Below are 20,811 nucleotides of genomic sequence, written 5' to 3' on the forward strand. Positions count from 1 at the left end.
AAACTCAGTGTATCTCGAAGCAAAGCATGGAAACATTTTCCGGGGATCGAACCCCGGGTCTCCGGCGTGCAAGGCTAGTGTAATGCACACTACGGAGGCTGCACAGTGTGAATATAAGATCAAGAAGGTAATGCATGTAGTATAACCTAAAGGACATGAAGGAAGGTAATGAAATTCGGAACCTATAACATGGAGGACCAAGTGGACAGCAGAAAAGAAGCATCCGCATTAGGCAAGTTCCCTTCTGGATGGTTCCTGTCTGCTTAATGCTGTCAAAATGTTGGAGCATTTAGAAGAGATTCATTAGGGATTGTTGATCAGAGAAACCAAAGTGGAACCCTTTTTAGTAAGCTTGCCGGGAGGTTCTTGGAACCTTTCAGAGACGTGACCGGGCACGTTCTTCGGAAAGCTCTGAAGGATTTGTTCCTCTTTGATGAGCTAATCAAAAATCCCTATAAAAGGAATCAGCTGTTATAGGTAGCATAGGTGTTATAGGTCTATTTACAAGGTGTTAACTTTTTTTTTTTTCAAGAACCATTGCGGTGGTGCCGGTGTAGGAATACTACATCCACTCCTTCTTGATCTTAGGCGTGAACAATAATGTAGAGAGAAGCATTTTAGAGAAATTCCGCGAACATTATCCAATAGGTGCAGTTCAAAATAGCAAAAAGAACCGGGAAGAACACCCGCGAAAATCTGTCGATGTTGATTGCCCGGGTTCTAGCCCGTTGTGCCAAGTTCCTCTGGGCTTGCTGATGATTGGGGGGAATCATAGGTTGCCCTGTGAGGAGACGAGCATTCTCCTGAAATCAAAAATATCAGCATAGAGCTCAGTTAAGTAGCCTTGTTCCACGAAAAAAAGGAGTAAAAAAAAGTCAGAGACCTTAGCAGTTACAGTTCCCTTTATCAAACCTCTTTAAAAAAGCAGGTAGAAAGAAAAGATTGGGAGTTACCTTTACCTTGGCTGCAAGCTCGAAGATTTTATCCTGTTTGGCTGGTTCAGGAGGTTTGGGCAGGTCGGAATCTCCTAGCACGATGTTCACCAAACAATACTCCATCAGCGCCATGAACACAAACCTGGAAAAGCACAGTTCCTCATGATGGTTGACTGCGGTTAGGGACGGGCCAAGTAATCTTAGCTAGAGACCATCAACCACCCTCGGTGCAGCCACACCGCTAACTACAACAACAACAACAACAACAACAACAACAACAACAACAACAACAACAACAACAACAACAACAACAACAACAAAAACGTAATTTTATAATAGTATTAATAGGTACAATTCCAGAAGTGTAGTTCCTAAGGCGTTGGATTCATAATCGAGGGGACTAAGGTTTGAATCCTATCAGCGACAAGTAATTCAATTAGATTATTATTAGAGGAATGTCATTTGTAAGATTAAGTTCAAACAAGTTTTGTAATTTCTTCTGTTTGTCTTCTTTCAGTTAGAGTTAGACACTGACGACACTTTAGCCAATTGGTGAAGGTAAAGTAAAGAAAACAATTTCATTTTTATCAGACATACACCGAGATCCATTTCTATTTCATTCGTCCTGAACTACATCAGTCAAACAACACATCGTGAGGACTTGTGCTTCTTCTTTTTGATAGACTGAATCTTTTGAAAAACCGTCAGCTAGCCGGGGTGGTTAGGGTTAGCTGTGCTCAATTCAGATTTACTTCTTACCTCTCCTTCTCCTCCTCCTCCCCCTCCCATCTGTCCCTCCTGTCACGTTCATGAAGATGCTTTCATTCCTTTTGTCACATCCTCTAAACACATTCTCTCCCTCCTCTTCCACTTTTTAAATGCCATCTCAATTTATAAATTAAAAAGAAATACTCTGTAACGACGCTTCAAGTTTATTTTTCCGCAAAAAAAAGAAAGAAGAAGAATGAGAAGAAGTGGAAAAAGAAAAACAAGAGGAACATAAGAAGGAGAAGAAGAGGAAAAAGAGGAAAAAAGAGGAAAAGAAGAAGAAAGAAATGGTGGAGGAAGAAAGGAAGAGGAGGAGGAGGAGGAGAAGGAGAAGGAGAAGAAGGTAAAGAAGATAAAGAAGATTTGAAAAACAGAAAAGTATCTAGATAATGTATGTCAATGGAAATAGAAGCACCGGGTATGATAGGGAGGCAGGGGCCCAGTTACCAAGGTTAGAGAAAATTAACGAGATGAGTATGTTCAGATCTTGACGGATGAACTAATGGCTAAGATTAATGTCAAAGGCAGTTATCGTAAAACGTTAGAATTCTATTAATATTTGTGTTGTACCTACGCCATCACGAACATTATTGATGATGCTATTGATATTCCTGCTCAAACCACTGTCCCAAGTGACGTTGGTAAGGTGGCAGAGAATGCCGGCATTAACTTCGCTTCGGTTTTTGGAACATTGTGCGACATAGAAGTGCGACTTTTATGAGTAACGCAGGGTCGCGCGATGCTTCCTGAATATGCAAACCTATGAAAATGATAGAGACCTCTCACATTGGAGTCGCGCGACCTAAGTCTCCTAGAGCTAGAGTGTGAGACCTATCATTTTCATATTAGGTTTGAATTTTCAAGCGCCGAGAATCCGCGTTACGCGTTACTAAAAGTCGCTCGTCTACGCTTCCAATGTGCGACGGACCAGTTTCCATACATCACGTAAGTGTAATGCTAATTTGGACACACACCTTGTTAAAAAGATAAAAAGCCACATGAAAGCTGTTAATGAACTTTGCTTGTCTACGTGAAACCAAATTAAGTAAATCAGTTCTTGTTAACTATAAGCAACTAATAAACACGGTAGACTATAACAGGCATGGAAATAATTATGTACTTAATTAGTAACCCAATCACATGTGTCCAATTTTATGTCACTACTTGCGCAGTCCATTTTTGATTTGTAGATAAAGTTGAAAAAAAAAAATAATAAAGAAAAAGTGTTTGATGGAAAAAAAAAAAAAAAAAAAAAAGAGAAAGAAGAAGAATGAGAAGAAGTGGAAAAAGAAAAACAAGAGGAACATAAGAAGGAGAAGAAGAGGAAAAAAGAGGAAAAGAAGAAGAAAGAAGTGGTGGAGGAAGAAGAGAAGGAACAGGAGGAGGAGAAGGAGAAGAAGGTAAAGAAGATTTGAAAAACAGAAAAGTATCTAGATAATGTATGTCAATGGAAATAGAAGCACCGGGTATGATAGGGAGGCAGGGGCCCCAAATCGAGTGCCACGATGTATAGTGTATACATACTTGACCATATACAGAATGGTTTTATCTTTGTACAGCCATACGTAGTGATTGGGTATCGTCATCGTTTGAAATGTGACAGCTTTGGCATTCTTGAAAAACGAATCTGGACGCCACATGTTTTTCAACCAATCCACTTCCAGCAATCTGAAAGTGACATCAGGAAATGGTTGGATATGGGTTCAAATTCCGGCCATGGCGGACATTTCCTGACCCGAAATTTCGTTCTTGGATAGGCTAGGAATGGATCTAAAAGAAAGTGCCTTGAAATAATGCGAAAACAGTGTAGAGCTGTAGAGGTAGGTAGGTTAGGTACCTACAACCATTTCTTTAATGGATTATCATGAATTATTTGTGGTGAAGCTGAGAGCCTCTTCACAACTTTTGTGGATATCATAGATTTACTAAAAATCTCCTTGACTATTTCTACCATTTCTATTTTTTTTTTCCTTTTATACGTGTGTCCCTTACGTTGGGGTGGGTACTTGTGTGTATTGTCGATTTTTTGTTATTATAGGTAAGTGAGAAAAAAATAAAAATACCTACTTGTAACCTTTCGAACGGGAGATAATTGTTATTGCTAAGCTAATTGCTTGCAATACTTGAGAATCTTGTATGAAATAGAAAATAGTGACATACCTTTTGCATAATTATTGAGGATTCTCTGTACCTACATAAAAAAAAAAAAAAAAAAAAAAAAAAAAAAAAATCTAAATTTAAGGACATTACATAAATATAGGAACCTAAATTAGGTAGAAATGTTCAACCTTATTTGTTTAAAGATGATAATGTTCAAGGGTTTATAACCTTAACCTTATAACTGTAAAAATATGTTCTTAAAATAACTATAAATTTTCTCATAGTGTTATTTCCATTTACATACCTGTATTCAGAAGTCATATTTTCGGGAAGTCTCAACCGATGATCTTTCCAAGTTTGGGCAAAGAATATGTCAGCAGCATAGGTCTGCAAACCAGATAATTACTATAGTTAGATAGGAGATTAGACTACTTAATGAAAATCTTGGACTAACTGTCCTCCCTGCATTCCAAAGACGGCGAGCAACAAAAACAGGTTGGATAGGTGAAATTATCTGAATAAAGCCGTCATTTGATGGATGCATACTAGTTGCGTACAGATGTTCCAGATGTGTACTAGAAATACTGGTATACATTCAGGACTTGCACGCGAAGGATACATTCAGGACTATACCCAAGTAGTAAACACAGCATTTGATTATAACATCTACGAGTCCACACCTAACGTAATATTACGCTATTTCTTATTAATTAAAATAAGTTTCTACTAGGTCTTCTTTTCAATGATTTATTTTCCATACAGTTACCAAGGTTAGAGAAAATTAACGAGATGAGTATGTTCAGATCTTGACGGATGAACTAATGGCTAAGATTAATGTCAAAGGCAGTTATCGTAAAACGTTAGAATTCTAATAGAGGTATTTGTGTTTGGCCTACGCATTACGAACGTGTATTGATGCATGGCTATTGATATTCCTGCCTCAAACCACTGTCCCAAGTGACGTGGTAAGGTGGCCCAGAGAATGCCGCGCATTAACTTCGCTCCGGTTTTTTGGAACATTGTTGCGACTTTTATGAAGTGCCGACTTTTATGAGTTAACGCAGGAGGATTTCGGGCGCGATGCTTCCTGAATATGCAAAACCTATGAAAATGAATAGAGACCTCTCACTACTGGAGTCCGCGCGACCTAGGTCTCCTAGAGCTAGAGTGTGACGACCTATCATTTTTATAATAGGTTTTGAAATTTCATGCGCCGAGAATCCCGCGTTACTATAAAAGTCGCTCGTCTACGCTTCCAACGTGCGCCGCGGACGCATAGTTTCCATACATCCCGTAAGTAGTAATGAATGCTAAATGCTAATTTGGACACAACACCTTGTTAAAAAGATAAAAAGCCACATGAAAGCTTGTTAATGAACTTTGCTTGTCTATGTGAAACCAAATTAAGTAAATCAGTTCTTGTTAACTATCAACTAATAAACACGGTAGACTAGTAACAGGCATGGAAATAATTATGTACTTAATTAGTAACCCCAATCACATGTGTCCAATTTTACGTCACTACTGCGCAGTCCCATTTTTGATTTGTAGATAAAGTTGAAAAAAAAAATAAAAATAATAATAATACCCTAATAATAAAAAAAAAGTGTTTTAAGGAAAAAAAAAAAAAAAAAAAAAGATCTGAAGATACAACTTGTATGGATTAACAACAGTGTCAGTGATTCCATTTGTTATAACTTCAAACGGGCTGATCCTCAAAAATAACAACTATGGTCTGAAAGGATTACAGAGAAGCCGATTGGAGATGCTTAGAAGTTGGTGATCCTGTCTACAACTTATATCATTCGAAAATGTCTCAATATTGATTGAATGGCTTCCTAATATAATATAATTATGTACTCGTATATTGTTGTACATATGTAGGTATATTCGTATTAATACCTCAATAAAGAGTGATATTCTAACAATGATAATAATAGTCTATTTCCGTTGACATTACGCGGGAACCTTACCATTGAATTTTCATCAATTGAATCTAAGCCCATGACAGTGACATGGAAATAAACAATGGTAGGTTGCCCTTCCTTCTTGGGAGGCCTCATTTTGTCATACAGCTTGGGATCCTCAGGCAGAATATCATTGAATGTCAAGCTAGTCGATGATCTGTAATTAAGAAGTAGGCACTCATTATTTGCTGGAAGATGACCAAAGATAATTAGCGCCGACTTGTTAGAATACTCGAGGTTAAGACAATATCTCAAATACGCGTACAAGTCCTTAGAAAATATGCGGAGAAAGGGAGAGATCGAGAAAAATTTCAAAAGGTAGTATTATACTCGAGGTTAAGACAATATCTCAAATACGCGTACAAGTCCTTAGAAAATATGCGGAGAAAGGGAGAGATCGAGAAAAATTTCAAATAGAAAAAAGCCATTTTTCAATTTATGTGTGCATAATGACCTTCACAAAGTTATAGTCAACTTACATACCTGTAGAGAAAAAGGTTATATTTTTTTAGTGGATGTGACAAAATCGCCAAATTTTCTCTTAATAATGTATACTTAAGAAAAGAGAGAGAGAGAGAGAGAGGGAACGAGAATGTAAATTTTTAGTGGATGGGACGAAAGTGCGTTTTCTATTGAAAAATTGGCAGTAGAAATTTACAGTACCTATCTGGTTTCAGTAGACATAAAGGACGTAATTGTTGGGCTTGAAGGGATTAATGAAAGAAAGGGAAAAGAAATGTTTCAGCAAAAAAATGTGAACACAATTTCAAACTACAGGGTTTGACTTTAGTTAAAATTACCAACATTCAACTACCCGGGGTTTGATCCCCGGAAACAGTACCTCTCTGGTTTCAGTAGACATGAAGGACGTAATTGTTGGGCTTGAAGGGATTAATGAAAGAAAGGGAAAAGAAATGTTTCAGCAAAAAATGTGAACACAATTTCAAACTACAGGGTTTGACTTTAGTTAAAATTACCAACATTCAACTACCCGGGGTTTGATCCCCGGAAAATGTTTCCTTCCTATGATTCCGATGGCATCCTATGGTTTAGTACAGGCGCTATCACACCAAAAGCGGCGAAACGAGCTTAAATGGCATTCTTCTGACTCAACTATTCCGCTACTGGGATTCGAACCCGAGTCCTTTCGGTTATGAATCCAGAAGCAGCTGCATCATCCATCCCTCTGGGACTGTAAACCACGTGTTTTTTGGAACAACTTTTCAAACTGACAATTTACGCTCGTTAGAAGGCACCAAGGGATGTGAAGGAACGTAAAGGGAAGAAGATGTGATAATTTTACAGGTTCAGGAGCCTGATTGTGATAAGTAGGGAAGATAATAAGCGAGTTTATGAATAGGGATACTATCACACCAAAAGCGGCGAAACGAGGCTTAAATGGCATTCTTCTGACTCAACTATTCCGCTACTGGGGTTCGAACCCGAGTCCTTTCGGTTATGAATCCAGAAGCAACTGCATCATCTATCCCTCTGGGACTGTAAACCACGTGTTTTTTGGAACAACTGACAATTTACGCTCGTTAGAAGGCACCAAGGGATGTGAAGGAACGGAAAGGGAAGAAGATGTGATAATTTTACAGGTTCAGGAGCCTGATTGTGATAAGTAGGGAAGATAATAAGCGAGTTTATGAATAGGGATACGGGAATACAGATGGGAAGTGGAGGGTGTAATGAAAGAGATTAGGGAATAAGAGGACTTTTGGATGGCACGGGATAGCAGGGATGTTTTAGAAAAAAAAGGAGCACAAAGAAGTACCTAAAGGTCCGTTCCCACTTGTGAGTTTCATCCGATTTTTTTCTGAATGTCCTGTTATAGGCAGTGTAATTTAATGAGAGTGTTGAGTGTTCCCAGTACACACGACACGATTTTTTTCCGAGAGACACGAAATGTTCTTCTAGGCTTACTTACTTTACATTCCGTGTCCAGCTCGATCGTCAAATCTTGTCCATCCAGAAAAGAGCGGTCTGACACGGCCATCCAGACCGCTCTTTTCTAGATGGACAAGATTTGACGATCGTAACAACAACAACAACAACAACAACAACAACAACAACAACAACAACAACAACAACAACAACAACAACAACAACAACAACAGCAACAACAATACCAACACCAACACCACCACCAACAACAACAACAACAAAAACAACAACAACAACAACAACAACAACAACAACAACAACTAGAAGGTGAAAAAGAAGAGTACAGAAGAGAAGAAAAAGGATGCCGAAGCTGCCGAAGAAAACAAGACATTGGGGAATCTAAAATGAGTAGGAGAAGGAAAAGGAGAAGAAGAAGAAGAAACAGAAGAACTAGAACAAGGAGAAAAAGAGTAGGACGAAGAGAAAGCGAAGATGAAGAAAGAGTAGATAGAGGAAACAGAAGAACTAGAACAAGGAGAAAAAGAGTAGGACGAAGAGAAAGCGAAGATGAAGAAAGAGTAGATAGAGAAGTAAAGAGAAGGAGGAAATTTGGAAATCTCGTGAGGAAACCAAGGTGAAACCAAAAATTAAATTGTGTAGGAAGACTGGGAAGAGGAGGAGGAGGATGAAAGAGAAGGAAAAGAGGAAGAAGAGAAGGAGCAAGAAAGAGTAGATAGAAATAAAGAGAAAGAGGAAAATCTCGAGAGAAACAAGGAGAAACCAAAATTAAATCGTTTAGGAAGACTGGGAAGAGGAGAAGCAGAAAGAACAAGAAGGAGAAGAGGAAGAACAAAAGGAAAAAGGTGAGAAGGAGGAAGAAAAAGATAGGACAAATCTCGAGAGAAAATATGGTGAACCCGAAAATTGAGTAGGAAGAGAAAAAAGGAGAGGAAGGAAAAAGAAGAAGAAGGAAAAGGAGGAAGGAGAAAGAGGGTGAAAAGAAGAAGGAGGTGGAAGAAAAAATATAGATAAATTCAAGAAAAACATTTCCTTGTCAACAACAAAAGAAGAGGTGTTGCAAAAATAGAAGAAGAAGAAGAAGGAGAGAGAGAAAGAAGAAGAAGAAACAATATGGGGTAGGTAGTAAATCTTACATTTTCAAGAAGTGTCATGTTAGGAAAAGTCTTTGGTTTAACCTCTTCGGATATTGATGCTTGTTCTTTGGTTTTAAGTTTTAATTTTTATAATTTTATTAAAAAAAAAAAAATAGCTTGGAGAGTAGAGTGCCTAGCTTACAAGCGCTAGGTCGCGGGTTCGATTCCCACCCGAGCGTGGTTTTTTTCCTAAACAGATCAGGTTCGTTCTCGGAACGGCCGGCATTTTTCTGTCCTGTCTTCTTTCTCTCTTCTCTGAGGTTGGTCATATGTAATAATAAATATTATTATACATATGTATTTGAATCAACCGGTATATTTGTTTGATTTTCTGATGCATCCTGTATGGATGGTTAGTGGTTACATATTCTGCTGGTGTTAACCTCAAGTTTTCTACATTAGATATTCCTATCTCTCCCTCATTCTCTCCCTCTCTCTGTCTTTCGTTCTCGCTCTCTCTCTCTTCTCTCCCACCCGTTTTCCTCTCTCTCTCTCTCTCTCTCTCTCTTTCTCTCTCACCCCTTCCTTTTGTAATATCTATCTCTTTCTTTCCTCATTTCTCTCTCTCGATACCCGTATGTATTTTGTATTTTCCAAGCGTATGGAGGGAGACAGATAGTGTGTGTGTGTGTGTGTGTGAGAGAGAGAGAGAAAGAATAAGGGTGAGTGGGAGAGAAGAACGAACATAAATATCAATATAGAAGATAAAGAAAAAATTGAAGGACCCGAGAGAGAGAGAGGAAGAGAGAAAGAGAGTGTGTTTGGAATGAAATAGTGAGAGTGAGAGAGACAGGAGGAGAAGAAAGGAATTTCGAAAAAAAAGGAGAGTGAATTTACGTGTATGAGAATCATTATTAAATATTAGATTTTAAAATTATGTATTTTTTTTTATTATTATTTTTTTTTACCTACCTATATGTATAATTATTTTTTGAAGAGGTTTCATCGAGGGAACTGCAACTGCTAAGGTCTTATAGACTCAAAATCAAATAGAGGAAAGAAGGTCAGGATATTGGAAAACAAGCCATTCCGAAAACGAACCTTATCTGTTTAGGTTTAGAATAAAGGTTTCCCCAGGCGGGGCGGGAATCAACCTTCGCGGATAACTAGGCTGGCGGCAGGATTCCTCTCACATCAGTGAGCTCTTAAACCCTAAAAAGAAAGGATGGTAAAAAGAATTAGACTAGTGTAGTCACTTACAACTCACACAAAGTAGCAAAAGAAACACTTCAAAACTTGGAAAATGAAAAAGTATTTGGGGAACTTTGAAAATGAAATAAATAATTTATAATGTCTTTGTAATTTCATAACGTCTTCTAAGTTACAGCTCAAGGAGGGAGGGACCTCCTTCCCTCCTTGGGATATAAATTCTGTAAACAATACTCCTCTAAAAACACTTAAAATGTGTCGAAAAATAGACTTTTGTTCTCTCTCTCTCTCTCTCTCTCTCTCTCTCTCTCTCTCAAGGAGCGTGTGTGTGTTTTCTCAAAGTGTGTATTGCGTATGTGAGAGAGAAGGCGTATTATATTTTCGTCGCCACAGGAGCAAAATTTCGTAAATCCGTTTTTTTTTCCTCAAGATTTTGAAGAGACTGAAGAAGAAATTCTGAGATTTCCAGTTTTGTTTTATTATTCTCAATAATATTTTCAGTCCTATTGCATGGTAGACTTGGGATCTGGAGCTTGGTGGTTCGAGTGTTTAAAATTCAGGGTAATTTATTTGTGACAAACATTCCAAGCTTACCTACTTTACTATTTTTTTGTTTTTCTCTTTTTTTATGGTTAAAAGAAGTCGTGTTACATGTGTTCGTGTTCATACCGGATATTCTCCCCAATTTTATGAAGCTTGACACTTTCACTATTACTTATTTTTTGAATGATTTATTTTTAATGTTCTAATTCCACCAGTGACTATAAGAAGCGAATAAAAACATATCTGTATCATGATGTCAACAAGAGTGAAACAACTTCTCAACGAAGATAAAGAACCAAGCCAAGCCGATAGACAAACAAAAGGAAGCGGAGAAACGCGAAAGCACCGACAAGGGGGAAAACAAAAGATGAGGAGAAGAAGGGAGAGAAAAGGGGGCACGGTTAGTCCAGTGGTAACGCGCTTGCTTGCCATGCAGAAGGTCCCGGGTTCGAATCCCACCATCGATATAAAATTTGTACTCGTTTTTCGATTCTTCTTTTCTTTCTTCCAAGTACAGGTTAACAGGTAACCCGATACTTGTTTTCTAAATAAAAAGCTCGTTTTTCTCGTTAATGATATCGGTAGACCTTATCCCTTATCGTTTTAAAAATGCTACGAGTTTTTCCTCCGATCAAATCGATAAGTCGTTCTTGTGGACGTGAAAATATCTGAAATTTCCGTGTGTTTTCGTACTATCCGAGTTCCGGGAAAAATCGAGCGATTTATCGTACGATCTGATCAAAAAATCGTACCGTACCAGGGTTTACCCGTACGTGTTTATAGGCACCTGGAGCTTAGACCTAAGGCCAGCAACTCACTATCAGGTAGACCTGATCAGGTGTACCTGTCAGGTCTACCTGATAATGAGTGGCTGGCCTAAGAAAATCCAGCTTGGACTTTGGGTTTCCTTGACCATCTTTTAGCGGAACCGATGTTAAAATTGTGATTTAAAGCACCAACTGGTTCTCAGATGACCGTGACACCTCATCGAATCTAAATACCTACGAGTACGAAGCGATCTAAAATCTCGTTACGCTCTTGAATGTTTGAGGTGTGAAAGATCAGTAGCGATTTGTGTTTTTGATATGTTATAATTATGTTATGGTATTTATGATACAGTGTTGGTAAATCTAAATCGAATGTTGGTAAATCCTAAATGAGCTATGCGCCAAAATGCAAATTTCAGTAAAGCGAAAAATTCGTTTCGTTTCAGATACAGGACTACATGGTGTACCCAGAAATGCCACTTTTGGGGGCTCGTTTGCCGTTTTATTTTAAATTACTCTTTTAGATATGTGAGCTCGGAGTGGCAACAAAAAGCCCACTTCGAGCCTTAGGTGTAGGGGCAAACAGCACTAAAGGATGGGTTAAGCTTCTACGAACCTTCTACACCACCGGGGCGGGTTTTTCCGGTAAACTTAGGCCAACCACTTACTATCAGGTAGACCTGGTAGGTACACTTGATCAGGTCTACCTGATAGTTAGTGGCTGAACTTACACTGTGCAAGCGGACATGAATGCGTCTACCGCTTTCAAATAGGACACCGGAGGGAGGGAGGCTTGTGACTTGGCGTGCTGAGTAGACAGAGTCAATAGTGAGGTCACTCCTAATGTAACACGAGCCGGAGCAGCTTCTGGCTTGATCCAAAATGAAACCCACTGGAAAAATTAGAAAACTTTATCAGTGACCAGTGTGTGATTATGTGAAACTGACGCCAGAGTCGAAATTACAAGCGCAAAATGCATAAAAAACGTCAAAGGATGAGGGTAAATAAGGTAGCATAAGTCCGTAGACTTGAGGGTGAGTCCCTTTACTCCAACAGTAGCCTTTACGCTGCTTTGTTATTGTAGGTGTTCAGACATGGTCGGCGTTTTGCGTTAGCCTCTCAATCAGTCATGATTGATTTGGGCTGGGATTTGGTTTTGGCTTCTTACGAGTGGACGCCCTTCGCACTCAACCTTTCCTATTTCTATTGCAAGAGCATTTCAAATTCTCAAATGAGGGTAAAATACCATGCCTTGACTGGGATTTGAACCGTCTCCTGACTACCAGGCGAGTATTTGACCACAGAATTATCAAACGAAGGTTACCATACAGCGTAGGATTTGAAGAACCAATGACCTCTAAAGTTTTGTCACATGCCCTGCCATAACAAAGAGTCTTCTCCAGACAATGAAGATGCTTGCAGACATAATGAGGATACTTACAGACATAATAACTATGAGACATGTCGGTATGTATGTGTGGAACAGATAGTATCCTAGTCTTCTCTTGAGAACAAAGATCACCTCTAGACAAGTGAAGTTTCCTGGAAACGAAATAAAATATTAGTCATGCTTAATAAATGCTGCAATATGTACAGAGTACCTGAATTACTCGTACTTATAGTAATTATTTTGCTATTTTAAGTTTAAATGAAAGGTGGAATCAGGAATCATACGAATGACTGTTGGTAATCATAGGTGAGACGGGCAAAAATACATATTTTCCAGGGAGGGAGAGAGAGAGAGAATCACTTTATTTTTCATGTAAAAAAATACCATATCTGGATCTTTGTTTGGAGAGCCAAGAGCCGTCAAAGTAAATATAATAAGATAATAAATTATTATTTATTAATCAAAGTGTGCTTGTTCATATCAGCTCCTCTTTTATGGAATGGAATAAATCTTGAATTTTTAGTCCGTCCTTCCTTTAGGATCAACTACTAAATACCTATCTTACAGGGGTGGAAGGACTGTCACGGTTTGAATCCCTGGACGCCCAAGAACGATAAGATATGTGAGCTCGGAGTGTGCTGGTTTATTGGTCTATTTCTATGAATTTCGTTAAATAGGACCTATGAAATGAAAATGTTGAAATTTTGGTGGTTAGCTCATTTATGTCGGCCACACTCAGACCGTCTGATAGAACTAGAAAAAAACCTAGGTCTGTCAGACAGTCGCCATCGGAACGAAAACTCAGTGTATCTCGAAGCAAAGCATGGAAACATTTTCCGGGGATCGAACCCCGGGTCTCCGGCGTGCAAGGCTAGTGTAATGCACAGTACGGAGGCTGCACAGTGTGAAAATAAGATCAAGAAGGTAATACATGTAGCATAACCTAAAGGACATGAAGGAAGGTAATGAAATTCGGAACCTACAACATGAAGAACCAAGTGGACATCAGAAAAGAAGCATCCAAGAGGCAAGTTCCCTTCTGGATGGTTCCTTTTTGCTTAATGCTGTCCAAATGTTGGAGTATTTAGAAGAAAGTCATTAGGGATTGTTGATCAGAGAAACCAAAGTGGAACCCTTTTTAGTAAGCTTGCCGGGAGGTTCTTGGAACCTTTCAGAGACGTGAGATACTTCTTTGGGCTCCATCTAAGTCCAAGATACCCATCATAGGTGGATACAAAATAATGGAATAAAATAATAAATGAATAATAGTTATCTATTGAAAGTTTCAACTTTGATGGAACCTGCGCGACCTTGGAAAATAATGTGCGAAAAATCATAAAATATTTCACTGCAATCATCTTGTGACGGCAAGATAAACTATAGGAAACAGAAACAGCGTTGACCAAATGACCACCCTCCCTAAATCTGTCTTTATAAATCCTGGAGCATCCAGTAATAAGTTACAGCGGTCATAAATTTTACCATTCTCGTCTCATAAAGTTGATTCTTATGACCCTGTACTATCAAAGGCAACAGGAGGTATTCGAAGTCATGGTTTTACTTTCCATTACCTAAGTATACTTAAGTAATTAGGTACCTACTGTTTAGAACTTTAGAGAACCTAACAAGGTAGGTATGGAAATACAGCTTATTCTAATTTGTCTATTTTTAACCTACTCGTTTAAAACCTTTGTCTCGATATATCTTTAGTTATGCTCGCCATTGGTCATCAGAAAGTAGAACCTTTGTTAAAGTGTAGCTTTTTTTTTACTCCTAAACCAAGAGGGGAAACAAGTTTGAATTTCAGTGGACACATCCATTTCAGGATCTCCACATAATCCAAAACAGTAAATTGTAGCAAACCTTTTGACCATGTTGCTACAATCATCAAACTACCCATCTTGAAACTCGACTATTATAGAGCGACTTCTTGTAGGCGTACAGAAACAAAAGAAGCTAGCCATAGTAATTTAAACCTCAAGTAGTTGAAGTAGTCAAGTCTATAATCCAAGTATAAGTCAAGTCTATAAGTGCCGCCAACTTTTTTCAAAGACTTACCTTATCTGGTTTATGATAAAGTTTACTGGTGGGAGTCGAACCCGCGCTTACAAGATAGGAGCACTACCTTCCACACTAACTAGCCCGGATACCGGATAGGTGGGTGCTAGGTGTATTATTTTGATAAGTTTGATAAGACAATTTTATTTACTCATTTTACCTATGTATATCTATGTAGTACATATGTACCTAAGTATGTACAAAATCTAATTAAAATTTTCCCTCAACTCTGAAAACTCACCGTTCTTGTGTGTAGGAGAGAGAAAGAGACGGGGAGAGAGAGAGAGAGAGAGAGAGAGAGCTCTCATTAGGTACAAACAGGTCAATTAAGATTTTTGGAACAGAGAGCAAAGAAGAGGAGAGAACAAGAGAGAAAGTGAGGAAAAAAGAGGAGGTAGGGGAATAAGGAAAGAGGAAGAAGAGGGGAAGGAGAAGAAGAAGAAGAAGAAGGAGAAGAAGAAGATCAAGAAATGGAGGAACTTTATTTAGAGCGAGGTTATTTCAAAACCGTCAAAAGTTCAAAGAAATCTGTAAATAAAAAAAAAGAAGAAGGAAAAGGAAAAAAGAGATAGGAACCGGGACAGGATGAACTTATTAAAAAAGGAAGGAGAAGGAGGAGATAATTAGAAAATGAGAAAATAAAATGAGCAACAAACGGAAAAAAAGAAATGGGGGCGGAACATAGAAAAGGAAAATTAGGAAAGCGAAATGAGAAGGAGAAAGAAGGAGGAGGAGGAGAAAGAGAATAAGGAGGCAAAGAACAAGATGAGGGTGGGGGAGAAGAGAAAATCAAAAAGAGTAAAAAGGAAATAGAAGGAGGAGAAAAAAAGAAGAGAGAAAAAAAGGGCAAAGAGGGAAAAGAGAAAGGGACATAAAAGGAGAAAGCGAAATAGATGCGGAGGAAAAGGAAATTGGAAATTAGGTGTATAAGTTTAAGGACTTTAGAAAGAAAGAGAGAAAGGAAGAAAGAAAGAGAGAAAGGAAGAAAGAAAGAGAGAAAGGAAGAAAGAAAGAGAGAGAGAGAGAAAGGGAGAGAGGGAGGCAGAAAGAAAGAGTGGGGGGGAGAGGAGAGAAAGAGAGCGAACTGTATTTTAAACTTTGTTGTAGCAAGAGAGAGTAACCATTTTGATATTGAAGTTTTTATTGGCTCCGACCTAAGTACATTGAAGTTGGCAGGGGCCCCTATCTCTCTACATTCCCTTACCCTCTGCCCCCAGTAGTCAGAACAAAAAACTTCCTATAAAATATTTAATACATTTTATTGACTTCTGAGCCGCTATTAACAATGTCATATTTCTGTATTTGAGGTATGGTTATAATACTCAAGCATACTGTGTGACTCAAATTCAAAATAGAATCGTCTTTTTCGTCGTTTTTTCCCGTGTTCAGACGGGGTCGGTTTTTCGTCAGCCTCGCAATCAGCCTTGGGGTGATTGCTTTGGGCTGAGATTTGGTTTTGGCTACAAAAACTTTACTAGTCGGTGCCCTTCGCACTCAAGCTTTGTTATTTCTCCAGCAAGGGAAATTTCAGGCTGGCATACTCCCTGTTAAATGTCAACCAGCCAGGCTAAGCTGGTCTACTACCTGTTTAAAGTTCCCCAGACAGACTATTCTTCGCTTCAATAGCTAGATAAAATCCTATACTTTTCTATTCTATTCTACTCTATCTTTACCTGTGGAGTAAACTTGCGAGCAGTCCGCGGTTTTGTTTTTCACCAGCTGAAGTTGTGGCAGCTCGATTTTTTCGTCGACAGCCAGCGGCATTTCTGGATCCCATTGGAATATAAGATCATCCGTTGTGTGTGACACTGAAACAAATCCAAATACCTCTAGCTCAGGGGTTGCCAAACTGGGGAACGTGAGGACAAGTCAGGGGATGCAATTCTTTCACCTCATTTAATGAACAGAAATAAAATTCTCGGTCACAAGTCGGACTGAAACAATCAGAAACTAGAGTGCCGGAAGCCCAATCGAATGACTGAGGTCCGGCCTCTTTAATATAACTTTCCAACACCCTAAATCAGGGGAAACAACCGAATAATCGAGTTCTTCCTCCCTAAGTCTTCTAAGACTTATGAAACCCTATCACTAAAGGGGGAGTGGTACAAAAAAGTTTAGGAACTCCTGTTCTAGCTGAAGCCTTGACTGCGGACAGTTAAAGCCTGGTCAGAACGTAATGTCATTGTAAAAACTATAAACTATTGAACACCATTGCAAAAGCAAATTAATGAAGAAAGGTTAGAGACATTGTGTCCAGGAGCTGATTCAGCTGTGGCGGTACCTTGTTCAGGAGTTAAAAACATACTAAGTATTTACTTAACCTAATACTGTCTTTTTTTTTACACACTTGACAGAGGGAACTGTAACTGCTAAGGTCTTATCGTCCCAAAAGCAAAGATAAGGAAGGCAGGATAAAAGAAAGCCACCCGTTCCGCGAACGAACCTTATCTGTTTAGGACAAAATCCGCCCCAGGCGGGAATCGAACTAGTGGCCTAGAGCTTACAAGGCAGACGCGCTACCCTCCAAGCTAACTAGGCTGGTAAACTGAAGTCCACCGCGCTAAGCTACACTGTGGTTAGCAAATTATTGAGGGCAGGCACATTATACTTACAGCTTTCCATTTGTAGTGAGCACTCTTGGGTATCATGAGGATAAATCATGAAGTTCATAGCACATGACAACTTCAATGTTAATCTGGAAATTGAAATAGAATATACTCGTAGATTACCTACATTTAATCATTATGATTAAATAATCATTGAATAACCTACATTTAATCATAATATAATCATGAAATATATTACCTACATTTAATTGAACTAATTATTTATAATATGTATAAAAATTATCTTATAGGTATCTTATTAACACTGCCCAGGTGTCAAGAAGTACCTTTACCTGTGCTGATCAACAAGGTCCTACAGAAATTACTTTGAGAAAGAAATTACGACCACCTCAATCGCCTAAGATATCCACTGCAAAAATTGAGAGGGATTCAATTTTTTTGTGAAAAGAACTGAGGAGAAGGAGTTGTTGTGGTGGATGTGCCAAAACTACACTATAATGTTATCATAATAATGGACTCAGGAAAAGAATGAAAGAAAGAGAGAGGAGAGAGATTAATAATGTGTACAAATAATAATATACTCGTAAAATTAGTGGATGTATCAATTTTTCCGATAAAAATAAACTTTGTTACCTACCAGTTAGAATAAGAAACGAGTTCCAAGAAATATGATGATCTCTGACCAAAGAAGTAAAAAAAATACCAAGTGTGTGAATTTTTAGATACGATCATGTTGTTTTCGGTACATTATTAGTTTATTACAGTCACATAATTCCATCAGTAGTATGTATGTATGTTTTTTTTTTTTTTTTTTTAACTTAAACAATAAATAAATTTAAAATTTTTAAATGGGATCTACCATAATTGTTAGTACTAGCGTCAGTTCGTTGAAGATATATTTATGTGGGTGAAGATTTGAAGAACTATAGAGGGTATAAATAGTAAACAAGGGGATGAGAGGTAGGTAAGTATGTAGTACGTAGGTACTGTGACAGTAATGGTGTCAAGTAAGGCCAAGAAGGGAAGATAAGAGCTATGTAGTTTTATACGTTACCTAGATAGAATAGAATAGAATAGAATATACCTTCTTCATTCTGCCCGAATAGGACAGAAAAGTCCCTTTACCCCAGCAGTCTAAACAAGGTCTCGTATATTTGATAGGTTAATAATAATACATGTATCAGGCAGAATAAGATATGCAGAAAGAATAATGCTTATTTAAAGTCCACGCACACTTATCCGTCACGGATACATTCCTTCTCCGTTCCGTCACCTTACGTATAACTTGTTGTTCCCTATTTATTTACTGGATAAGTAAATAAGTTTGCGGTCGGGCATTTGATCCCATGTAAAGTAATATGGAACAAGCTAGACGTAAGGGTGACGAAACGTGGCGGATAAGTATGCGTGGACCTTTATACTGCTCAAATAGGACTAAAGAGTCCCTTTAAGACTTTTTAGTGCCGCAGTGCCATTCTAAATGCTCGTAAATTAGGTACCTATTTGTTAATTTACAATCTCAGAAGCCCACCTGTTGAAAATAAACTAAATTCAAACAGCTACGCATTTCTAAAACGGTTCAAGATTTCAAACAACTACGCATTTTCAAAACGGTTCAAGATTTCAAACAGCTACGCATTTCCAAAACGGTTCAAGATTTCAAACAGCTATGCATTTCTAAAACGGTTCAAGATTTCAAAGAGCTACGCATTTCTAAAACGGTTCAATATTTCAGCTATGCATTTCTAAAACTGTTCAAGATTTAAGCTACGCATTTCTAAAACGGTTCAAGATTTCAAACAACTACGCATTTCCAAAACGGTTCAAGATTTCAAACAGCTACGCATTTCTAAAACGGTTCAATTAGATTTCAAACAGCTACCCATTTCTAAAACGGTTCAAGATTCCAGCTACGCATTTCGAAAACGGTTCAGGTAGAAATGTTCAACCTTATTTGTTTAAAGATGATAATGTTCAAGGGTTTATAACCTTAACCTTATAACTGTAAAAATATGTTCTTAAAATAACTATAAATTTTCTCATAGTGTTATTTCCATTTACATACCTGTATTCAGAAGTCATATTTTCGGGAAGTCTCAACCGATGATCTTTCCAAGTTTGGGCAAAGAATATGTCAGCAGCATAGGTCTGCAAACCAGATAATTACTATAGTTAGATAGGAGATTAGACTACTTAATGAAAATCTTGGACTAACTGTCCTCCCTGCATTCCAAAGACGGCGAGCAACAAAAACAGGTTGGATAGGTGAAATTATCTGAATAAAGCCGTCATTTGATGGATGCATACTAGTTGCGTACAGATGTTCTAGATGCGTACTAGAAATACTCGTATACAATTCTTGCACGCGAAGGATACATTCAGGACTATACCCAAGTAGTAAACACAGCATTTGATCATAACATCTACGAGTCCACACCTAACGTAATATTACGCTATTTCTTATTAATTAAAATAAGTTTCTACTAGGTCTTCTTTTCAATGATCAGATGTGTACTAGAAATACTGGTATACATTCAGGACTTGCACGCGAAGGATACATTCAGGACTATACCCAAGTAGTAAACACAGCATTTGATTATAACATCTACGAGTCCACACCTAACGTAATATTACGCTATTTCTTATTAATTAAAATAAGTTTCTACTAGGTCTTCTTTTCAATGATTTATTTTCCATACCGTTACCAAGGTTAGAGAAAATTAACGAGATGAGTATGTTCAGATCTTGACGGATGAACTAATGGCTAACATTAATGTCAAAGGCAGTTATCGTAAAACGTTAGAATTCTAATAATATTTGTGTTGTGCCTACGCCATTACGAACATTATTGATGATGCTATTGATATTCCTGCTCAAACAACTGTCCCAAGTTATTTCAAATTGAAGTCAGCAAAATTATAATTTTTGTAAATCTTGAAGAGGAGGGAGCGGAAAATACAAAAGATGAGTAGCAAAGATTAGATTTACTAAATCTTTGGATTTGCCAAGGATCTACTTTTCCACAATATCTAGCTACCTACCTCACTACCTCCATAGTTATCTTCTAGGTATGCATTTTTGCATAAATTCTATTTTATTTTTTACCTCTCCCTCCATGTTTAGGTTAATAAGAAAGAATGTTTTTTTATACCTATAGAGAGGTTCATGGTAAGTTTTGGAGATGATTTCTTTGAAATCAATAAAGTTAAGACAATTAGGTATATCTAATTAAAATATAAATAGATATAAAAAAAACAGTAAGATTCAAGAAGAGATGAGATAAAAAAAAAGTTTTTATCAAGAAACGGCTTCTTCAGCTCTTCTTAAAAGCCATAAATCTCAACTCATAACGACCATAGAAACGAAAATAGCACATCTTTTTTTTTTAGCTTTTTTTCAGAACCTATGATGACTTACTGAACTCCACTATAGGTATTCTTTTGAACTTTCTGGTACAATGCAAATAAAACTTGATACAGTGCATGCCCGGGTAATTTTGTACTTTTATTATTGTCATGCAATTAGT

General features: G+C 37.8%; 2 protein-coding genes across 3 annotated transcripts; both read right to left on the reverse strand.

Moving 5' to 3' along the window:
* Nucleotides 1–474: 474 nt before the first annotated feature.
* Nucleotides 475–17,429, reverse strand: LOC103511046 (glycine receptor subunit alpha-3). 2 transcript variants are annotated; one of them, XM_026824929.1, is made up of 6 exons: nucleotides 17,331–17,429; nucleotides 16,392–16,526; nucleotides 12,712–12,812; nucleotides 12,002–12,162; nucleotides 960–1,077; nucleotides 475–803 (listed from the first exon to the last, which is right to left on the reverse strand). In XM_026824929.1, exons 1-6 carry the CDS (start codon nucleotides 17,386–17,388, stop codon nucleotides 618–620), a joined length of 759 nt encoding a protein of 252 aa, XP_026680730.1. In that variant the 5' UTR covers nucleotides 17,389–17,429; the 3' UTR covers nucleotides 475–617. The 2 variants fall into 2 exon arrangements, with proteins under 2 accessions (XP_026680730.1, XP_026680729.1); XM_026824928.1 differs by having other exon boundaries at nucleotides 954–1,077.
* LOC108252614 (gamma-aminobutyric acid receptor subunit epsilon-like) lies at nucleotides 3,134–6,632 on the reverse strand. The gene is made up of 4 exons (XM_017444838.1): nucleotides 6,575–6,632; nucleotides 5,777–5,958; nucleotides 4,108–4,190; nucleotides 3,134–3,371 (listed from the first exon to the last, which is right to left on the reverse strand). Exons 1-4 carry the CDS (start codon nucleotides 6,630–6,632, stop codon nucleotides 3,134–3,136), a joined length of 561 nt encoding a protein of 186 aa, XP_017300327.1.
* Nucleotides 17,430–20,811: the final 3,382 nt, after the last annotated feature.

This window comes from Diaphorina citri, unplaced genomic scaffold (genome assembly GCF_000475195.1).
Source record: "Diaphorina citri unplaced genomic scaffold, Diaci psyllid genome assembly version 1.1 scaffold668, whole genome shotgun sequence".
Taxonomy (NCBI): Eukaryota; Metazoa; Arthropoda; class Insecta; order Hemiptera; family Psyllidae; genus Diaphorina; species Diaphorina citri.